The sequence below is a fragment of the Mercurialis annua genome, linkage group LG2, assembly GCF_937616625.2.
Source record: "Mercurialis annua linkage group LG2, ddMerAnnu1.2, whole genome shotgun sequence".
Lineage (NCBI taxonomy): Eukaryota > Viridiplantae > Streptophyta > Magnoliopsida > Malpighiales > Euphorbiaceae > Mercurialis > Mercurialis annua.
The window spans coordinates 3,915,041-3,924,701 of NC_065571.1; the positions used below are offsets into that span (position 1 = coordinate 3,915,041).

Genomic DNA, 9,661 nt, shown 5'->3' on the forward strand with positions numbered 1-9,661 from the left:
GTAGATTTTGTTCAACAATGTCAAAGTTAATTGCCTATAATCTAAAGATCCAGTGGCACTAAAAAGCTAAATTATTTTTAAAAAAAAATTTATCCCAACTTATTCAATTTTGATCAATTCGTTGAAACACTATTCAATTTTTAAAATCGATTTAAAATTTTAAAAATTTAATTTATCCGAACTATATGTCATTTAAATTGGCAACTTTTTTCTTTCCATTTTTTTCAAAAAATCACATTCAATTGCTATTGTAGGAAAAATTAAATCAATTTTTGAAAAATAAATAGATTTTCAACAAATTTATTAAATTGGAATAGATTTACAATATATAAAAGATATAGATAGATTTTTAAAAGTTAAAGAATTTTGGCTTTTTGGCGCTGTGATGCATAATCTAAAATACTAAAATAAATGATTCTAGAGTTTTTTTTTCAAACATATGCATGGTTAGTCGTTATTATTAGTGTTAAATTTGAAGGTTTTTTTATTCTTAAAAAAAACAAAGCAACATGCCTCGAAGATGGGGGTTGAACCCCAAACCATCCGAAACGCATTGGAGGACCTAGACACCGGGGCTAACCTCATTTGTAACAGATTTAGAGGTTACTTTTTTTTTTCTATTTGCATTCTGATTATTGAATTTTAAGATATAATAAATTAGTTACTAATACTGTGTTTTTATTAGAAATCGGCTCCCATATAGGTATTACATTGGCCGAATTTCATTAGAAATACGATGGAGTTACTAAAAGTATAACTAATTTATAACATCTTAAAATTAGTAACCAAACTTGCAAATAGAAAAAAGTCTCGAAACTTTTATAATCAATTCTTTCGAGATATGTTATAAAGATAAAATGCTATAACATAATTAAATACATGTAAAATTATACACTATATGTGTTTCATAATTTAGATAAGTTTTTAAAATTATAATTTAATATGATATTTTCTTTTATTTTAGTTTGAGCCGTCGATTAATTAATATCAGTTGGTGTTTTTATATAGAAATTTATATTATAAATTCTTTTTAAAAAAATTTAACACATCAGCAAATTTTTAATTGATAATTTGAATTGAAATAAAAAGTTTATAGTTAAAATTATAAAAAATAACATTCCGTGTTAAAATTATAATTATGCAAGTCTATATTATATGTGAAAATTTCAAAGTTTGAAAGTTAAAATTATTAATTAAAATAAAAAGAGTTTTTGGAGATTGGTTTTTGTCATAGGCATAGCCATCGTGAGTCTTATACCCATCATTGGATCAACAACACAAAACAAATAACCAAGAAATTAAGACATCATATTTTAAAGTAGCAATAAACCCAACAAAACAAGCAATTATAAGATCACAAAGACTTCTCCAAACATTTAACCAATGTCATATACTACCGCCCATAAATCTTTGGATTAATTGCAAAATAAATCATGAATTTTAGCACGTTTTATAATTACATCATGAATTTTAAAATTTAACAAATTCAATCACCAACTTTCAGTTTTTGACAATTCGGACACCGATATGTTTTTCATTGAAAAAAAAATCTAGATATAGCTATCGGAGCAGTGCATGCCAGCCATGATGTCCACGTGGACATTCTTTCACGAAAAATGGCTCGGTGTTCTAATTTGTGAAAATATAAAAGTCGTGACTGATTTTGTCAAATTCTAAAATTCTACAACTCACACTAAACTTCGTGATTCAATTTGCACATAAACGTTAACCTATTTTCATAAAATTAACAACAACAATAATAACTAAAATATTTAAAGAACCCTTTATTAATCAATTATCATTAAAAAAAAGAAACAAGATCAAAGCAAAAGTTGTATAATAGCAGAAGCAATAAGAGAAGAATGATGAACCATATTATTCAACTGAGTCATCGGAGATTTTCCATGAAAATCTTCTTCACAGCCAGTAGCTTCATTAGCAGCATCATTAGTATCAGTCTGAGCAAATTTTGGCGCACCTTTCGTCAAAGCTTCAATGGCCGATGGTATAACATCACTTAGAACTACACTATAAGCACCAGCACAAGATTTTAATTGTTTCTTCAGCCCTGGATTCTTACCAATTTGCTGGTGAATGAAATTTAATGACATGGTTGTTCTAGCTTTTATTACATCAACCATAATTAGTGCTAATTTTGTTGTGTCTGCATTAACACTTCTTGGGTCTGATTTCAGAAAGTTGACACAGAGTTTGTAATATGGTGTTTGCTTGCAAGTTTGAGAAATAAAATTTTGATTGGATTGAACAGAAGTGCATTGAGTTAGTGAGATAATTAGGGTTGTGAAGAGGAAAAAAATGGATGATTTTGTCATTTTTTTTTTGGTTTTGGTATTTGATAATTAATTTGTCGATGGTTTGTAGGTCTTTTTATAGGCAGATTTTTGGTTTTTGTTTTCTAATGTAATTAATTCTTTTGATGAATTAATGCATTTAATTTTGTATATATGTAGTTATGTGTTTTTGGATATAGTCACAAATCACAATGGATTAAAAACATTTGACTAATTAACACAAATTGCTAAGTTAGGAATGATTTGGAAGTTTAAAATAAATACAAAAAAAACATGACTTGCATTTTTTTTCATGTAAATATAGTAAGTAAAAATTTGAATATGATGACTGAATTATCTACACTATATTAGAAATTATAGAAAGTTATTTAAAACCAATTTGACTAAAATTTAATTGAAAAACTAACAGAAACTCTTAATATAGAAATTGCATAATGATGATGACAAAGCTTATCATATATGGATTTAAAGATAAAAAGGGAAGTTATCTAGAGACCTACCTTTTGACAAAAGCAATCATGTTGGTGATGTATTATCATATCATATCATAATGCCATAATTATTGTAATGCTTAAATATTATTTAAATTTAAATCTTGTTATTATTGTTAATTGCAATCAAGTTTTTCAATTGTTATTATTATAATCCAAATTTTTAAGTTTATTACAATTGTGTCTCAAGTTTATTTTTAATTTAAAATCAACCTACGTGGCATATACATAGGTGTCTAATAAAACTATATTACACATCAAACCTTTAAAATACATTAAACACATTAAGAAAAGTAGAAACATATGAGTTTTAACGGATAAATATTAATTTTTGTATTTTCAACAGAAAAAGTTTGATTGACATTGTAAGAAAAATGGATAAAGGATAATGATGTGTCTATAATATTGTCCATCTAGGCATCTCTGTGTCTTATCGCGTAGATTAATTTTTAATTCTAATCAAAATATAGACATAATTGCAACAAATTTAAAAGCTGTGATATAATTGTGAAATTTAAAAGGCTTGGTTAAATTTAATAATCAATCAAAAAAGTTGGATTTAAATACTCATTAAGCCTTGTTTTAACCAATAACACAAATGAAAAGCAATACTTAAATTAGGGGTCTACCACAATCTGCAAAAATAAAAACCCAAAAGTATAAATATTTTAAGTAAAACAGTGGGCATGGATATGGAAGAAAAGGAAGAATTCTGGAGACACTGAACCTTCATAATATTTGTAAATGAAGGAAATAAAAGAAGAGGTTCGATGTACATACAACTGGATATAGCACTTGTTTTTTAAGAAATTGATTGATTAGTAGGCTTTTATTTTCATTACATTTTATTATTTATAGCATTATTAACCAATATTGAGATTTTATTTTATTTTTTGCATAAAAGACATGCAAATCAAACGTATGAGAATGACCTGCTTGTAAGTCACCAAAACCTTCTATAAGTAAAATTTCTACATGAATTTTTATATTTAATTAGTATTATAAAATTATTTTTATATTATTTTATTTTAAATTTTGCATTTAAGTAATTGTCTAAACTCTAAAGTCATTTCATATGCCTAAAATTGGGCAACAATCAAAATCAGCAGCCTCCTGCAGTGTTTTGGGTTATAGTTTTCATTGTACTAAAAAAGAAATTAAGCCTAAAAAGATTTTTAGAAAAAAATTCAGCAATCAAAGACGTCTCTTGGAAAAATAAGAAGGGCCTAAAATGGAGAAAAAAATACATCAAACAATATAGACAGCAAGTTTACAAAACTACAATTTGTTACAAAATTCTGACTTTCTACTGTTTAGAATCAAATCAATCTTTTAGTTATGGAGTTGAACGTATCTCATTCTTATCCACAATGAATGGTTGTAAATTCTTTCGACTCGACTGCAACTGTAAACCGAGAAACTCGATAGTTCAGTGAAAACGAATAGTTAGCAGTTAGCAACTGGCCACCAATGTCACTTTCAAAAGTTTTAACCCCCCTCACTCGATTACTTGGTATCTCCATTTGTTGCCAAATACCCAACAAAATAGTCGGGAAGATGTTGCGAAAATGCCGGGGTCCTCTTGTCAACAGCCTTCCAATATGCTTTCGTTTTCTTAACACTTCCGCCATTGAACTGAACATTCTTAGGCAGTTCTATTGCTCTCACGATTGACAATTCCATCTTTCTATGAATTCCAAGACACCCGCTATATAAATTCCTCAAAAAATCCTCCTCAACTGATTCTATATCCACAAAATCTCTCCTAGTTGGATTTAAACCCCAGTAAAAGATAACATTTGGTTCTGATACATCCATGTCAACGTATTCTAAGGGGTTGGGATCACAACGATCTTGCATCACTTCAAGCTGCAGAAAGAAAAAGAAACCCAAAATGTTGAAACAGAAATTCACTATCAGTTGAAATTAATTTAATTTTAGAACTGTTAAGATTTAAGATACACTGTGCAGTTAGCGAAATGTAATTCTAGCAGACATAACATTTGAGGAATTTCTGAGATATGCTGAGTTAGGTTGCTATATTATCCAAGGAGACATGTTCTTTCAAATTTCGGAAATATTGAACATATTAGCATGCTTAAAAGATCTCCAAACATATTGAAGACATAAAGCTGTGGGATGAAACCGAATAACTATTTACCTTAAGAAGTAAACAGCGGAAACGCGACTTAACCCAACCCACCCAGTCTCCTAGCGTATCTTGATCAGGAGCTGAAAGGTGAATCTTCACAAATCGGTTATACGTCTTTGAATAAGGAAAAGGCTCAAAAATGCTGTTCCAGACAAAATCAGGCCTTACGATATCCTACAGTCGTTCAGGAAATAATTGTAAGCAACAATCTGCACAATATTATTTAACTAAGATTTCCCTAACAAATCCACAATGGTAGCGCAGGCCAGATAAGAGAACAATTGAAAGGTTAAATATGTTACATAGTTACCTGCAACTTATACTCAATTAAGCAAGATATTGTACCTTAGTCAAGCGATATCCTCTGAGAAACTCTGTTCTGATCTTGTAGTATGTGCTTTTTGTGATATTCGAATGGCAATATTCATGTGGACTACAGGGCAATCGAATAGGCATGAAGGAGCGTGTCTCAACAAAATCTCCAGCTAGTGATGACATTCCATCTTGCAGCACTACAGGTGTAGGCCACGGCCACATGGCAAATGTAGTAAAGAAGTTTGTTATTAAAGCACTCACACTTGCATTTGGATGATTTTGACAAACAAATGCTGCAAGAATCGCCAAATGAACTCCTCCCAGAAAACCATTAAGCTGCATCAAGTGAAAAATTACATAGAATCATACACTTTTGGCAGAAAGCATATTATAAAACAGTAACTGGCGCACTAAACATAAATGTAAAACCACTAACAAAAGCATACACGTACATTGCCATACACTCCACGCCTGTTCGCCCATAGTTTAATGCATCGCAACATTGATTGAAAATTCTGAAAGAAGTTAAGTCAAAAATTCATAAGCGAAAACTGAAACTGCATAAGCAGTATATTCCCTTAATTGCTTTTTTTTTCAAGAAATAACTAATTCTTTGCATGAAAAAAACAAATAAACAGTTACCTCCAGATCCGGAACAAGCTGAAGAATTTGTTGATTTGCACGAACTCCAGATAAACTCTTCCAACTGGTTTCATCAATATTCCTTAGGAAGAATGGATTAAGTACATCCACATTCTGCAATTCAAATACTCGACATCAGTACATTACGTCATAAACTGAAATAGCAAATAAAATATATCTACAATCATTAGTAACAAAACAGATGAACAGAAAAATGTTTCATCCACCATGATACATCATACATGTATGTACAACATTTTCCATACTCACATCAGGAACTGCTAATACTTGAAGCTGCGCATATGGAAGATCAACTGAGATCCCATCAAATTTAAACCGCATCAACGGAACTTTTGCATCCTTTATACAGTATATATCCGATACTTCTGGTCTGCTTTTAAGCATGTTACGCAGAACAATGAAAAAATCCTCCTGCACAAGTATTACACAAAAACAATAAAAAAGAACATCTAACGCACATTTCAATCTAGATAACAGAAAACACAAATGGACACACAAAAAAAATACTTACAGCCATTGTAGCAAAATAAGGCCCAACACATAACGCGTCAATATCAGACTCTTGACCATGAACCTGACATTCGAAAATACTTTTAGACAATCAACAATTTAATTTTTCCGAAGCGCTATGACCTAATCATAGTACAATACGACAAAATTATTATCAATCATTAAAACTTTTGATAATAAAATTGAGACTTACACCGAGACCGTAAGATCCGTAAGTCAAAATTGTAGCATATGTAGCTGTAATTAGTTCTTTAGGGAGTCTACGCTGCCAAGCAACTTTCTTAGCCCAAGCCACCACTATCTGATTAATTACACAGATATTTAGCATGAATAAATAAATAAATCACTAGAACATAACTAATTCTAAACAAGAACATTAACTAAAATTACTTGCACCGGCATTAGATTAAATAAAAATTACCTTCTTAAGATTTAAAAGAACATTTTTCCTCTTCTCTTCTTCTTGTAGAGGAGGAACCAGTCCTTCATTAGCCATAAACTAATAAAACATCAAAAATTATTAAAGAAAACGATCACATTGCTACATTGAATTTACATACAAAACATTTTTTACCTTAAGAAGAGAAATGGACCGTTCCTCCTCCATTTGAGTCGATAATGAAGAACTCAAACTGAACGGAAACGGAGAAACCGCAGCTGGTAGCGGCGACGGTGAGAAATTGTAAAGAAAGAGAGCGTTACGATGAAACTTAGGGTTTATGAAACGAAATGACGGTTTTAGAGATTCATGATCAACGAAAACGACGACGTTCATGCAATTATAGGTAGCATTTGCTCCCATACAACAAACAAGAAGAGCAGTTGGTGAATTGATTGGTGATTGGATAGTGCTATTAAAAATATTTAGTAGGAATAAAAAGGAAATTATAAAGAAATTTTAAAAGAAAGAAAAAATGTTAATTTGGAGGTGTTTGGTTGTTGAGAATTTGTTGGTGATTATGCATTGAAGAGAGCTGGAAATGGGAAAATAGAAAATGGAGTCTGTGGTATGAGTGTGGTGTTTTTTTGCTGTTTTTGAAATTGCAAGGCTGTTCTGTTCGGTTTGTTTGTTAATTTTAAACTGGGAAATTTTTTTATGTGGTGGCTTATTTATACCTGCTTACGTGGCAAAAAAGTTGGAAGCTTGTGCGTTTTGGTAATTTGCTAATTTGGCTAAGAGCATCTCCAACAAACTCTTTAAAAGTGTTTAACTCTTTATTTTAAAGAGTTTAGCACTAAAATAGAGATCCAGTGAACTCTCCATAATACAAATTTTAAATAGAGAGTGAGTTTAACTCTCTACATGTGGAAAGCCAAACTCACTCTCTATTTCTTATCTTTTTAATATAATTTCAAATTTCAAACACATGGATTATCTTTTTGTTTCCAAAAAATATTTTTTGATATTTTTCTCAACATAAAATATAAAAAAAATAAAATTACAACAAAAAAAAATAAATATAGCAATTAAATAAATTAAATTTTATTAAAAAAATATAGTAAAGTGCTATATTTTAAAGAGTCCATTGGAGTAAAATTTAAAATTCTAATCTTTATATAAAAGATGCTCTTTATATTCAAAAATATGCTCTTTATAATGGAGAGCACCTAGGTAGCACGGAAACGGAAACGGGAAACGGAAACGATACGAAACGGACACGAGGAAACGAAATTTTTTCAAAATGAAGGACACGAAACGTGGGGGAAACGTGCAAATAACAAAAATATAGGGATATATATATAAAAATATTATCTAAATATTTATAATAATTAACAAAATAATTCATTTTAATATACTAAATATTTAAAATTTTATAAATATATAAAAAAATATAATATAATTCAACACAAATAAGTATATTTGATGTATTGTGGGCAATGCGAATGTAAAATTTATGGGTAACTAATTAGATTTTTTTATTTGTGGGTAATAATTTTAATTTTTTTACAAATTTTTAATTTTTATTATTTACGGAAACGGCCCGAAACGTTTCGTACGGGTGTCCAAGAGTTTCCGGTTTCCGAAACATTTTCGAAACGGGAAACGCAACTTTGTCGAAGTTTCCGTGCTTCTTAGGAGAGCACCATTGGAGATGCTCTAATAGCTTAATTAAGAGGAGATTTATAGATTTACCTAAAATAAAGAAATATTAATAAATTTTACCTCAATACGGAAACCTTAATAAAAATACATCACATTTTTTATAAATATAATGTTCCTACTTTCCGTGCAGCAAAAATTTGTGATTTTACTCCATATGTATATAACATTCTGACAATTCTCTTCTTCTCTCTCTCCACGTGCTTAAGGAGCACACAACTGACACATAAAAAACTACCACAATCATAAACATATATTTGACATCTTTCTCTTTCTTTTTTTTTTTACATGCATTTGATATTTTTTTTTCTCTTTGACTTTTCAAAATAATATTGTATCTCTATGATAGTATTATCATAATATTTTCATAAAAAATAATATAATATAATTTTTTTTTAGTTGTTTAAATTACTTAAAGAATATTAATAATAAGAAATAAATTTTTACAAAATATCTGAATATATTTAGTATAAAAAATGTTTATTGTTTATTTAATAATCTTATCTTAATTTTTTGATACCCTTAAACATTTTCAAAAAACTGTTGTGATATTATCACAACCGTATCACCACATTATCATAATATTATCATTATCATAACCTTATCATAATTTTAGTACTTTATCATATTATTATCTTTAACATTATCATAACCTGTTTTAATAAACAATATCATAATATTTTATCATAACAGTATCATAAAATATTATCATAACATTATCATGATGTATTTTATCATAACTATATATTATCATATCATTATCATAACGTACTTTGTCATAACTATATCATAACATTTTATCATAACCTTATCATATTATTATCATAAAATTTATCATACTATTATCATAAACGTCATTTATCTTTTATCATAACTGTATCACACTATTATCATAACTATATCACACTATTATCATAATCGTATAATGTTATGATATTGATTGATAATTATCATACAGGCATGCTAACGTTAATGATACCGAAATGATAATCAAACACTTTTCTTGACAGAAATTTGTTTTTCTCTGCAGTGTTATGATAATGATATGATAACGTCATAGTGATAACGATATGATAATCAGACGCTGTTTTCTGCAGAAAATTGTTTTTTTTCATCA

General features: G+C 29.0%; 2 protein-coding genes across 2 annotated transcripts; both read right to left on the reverse strand.

Annotated features, from left to right (window-relative positions):
- Positions 1 to 1,390: 1,390 nt before the first annotated feature.
- LOC126670004 (cell wall / vacuolar inhibitor of fructosidase 1-like) lies at positions 1,391 to 2,369 on the reverse strand. The gene has a single exon (XM_050363655.2). It carries the CDS (start codon positions 2,331 to 2,333, stop codon positions 1,821 to 1,823), a length of 513 nt encoding a protein of 170 aa, XP_050219612.1. The 5' UTR covers positions 2,334 to 2,369; the 3' UTR covers positions 1,391 to 1,820.
- A 1,666-nt stretch (positions 2,370 to 4,035) lies between these two features.
- LOC126666727 (nuclear poly(A) polymerase 3) lies at positions 4,036 to 7,509 on the reverse strand. The gene is made up of 10 exons (XM_050359584.2): positions 7,018 to 7,509; positions 6,865 to 6,942; positions 6,637 to 6,744; positions 6,445 to 6,507; positions 6,183 to 6,344; positions 5,913 to 6,026; positions 5,723 to 5,785; positions 5,301 to 5,606; positions 4,965 to 5,129; positions 4,036 to 4,672 (listed from the first exon to the last, which is right to left on the reverse strand). Exons 1-10 carry the CDS (start codon positions 7,243 to 7,245, stop codon positions 4,310 to 4,312), a joined length of 1,650 nt encoding a protein of 549 aa, XP_050215541.1. The 5' UTR covers positions 7,246 to 7,509; the 3' UTR covers positions 4,036 to 4,309.
- Between the last annotated feature and the right edge of the window lie 2,152 nt (positions 7,510 to 9,661).

What these genes read in the sequence shown, in the direction of transcription:
- LOC126670004 (XM_050363655.2), bottom strand. Translation starts at nt 2,333, where the DNA reads ATGACAAAATCATCCATTTTTTTCCTCTTCACAACCCTAATTATCTCA.
- LOC126666727 (XM_050359584.2), bottom strand. Translation starts at nt 7,245, where the DNA reads ATGGGAGCAAATGCTACCTATAATTGCATGAACGTCGTCGTTTTCGTT. An exon ending in GGTCCATTTCTCTTCTTAAG is followed by an intron (nt 6,943 to 7,017) that starts GTAAAAAATGTT and finishes ATGTTTTATTAG; the next exon opens with TTTATGGCTAATGAAGGACT. An exon ending in GAGGATATCGCTTGACTAAG is followed by an intron (nt 5,130 to 5,300) that starts GTACAATATCTT and finishes GAACGACTGTAG; the next exon opens with GATATCGTAAGGCCTGATTT.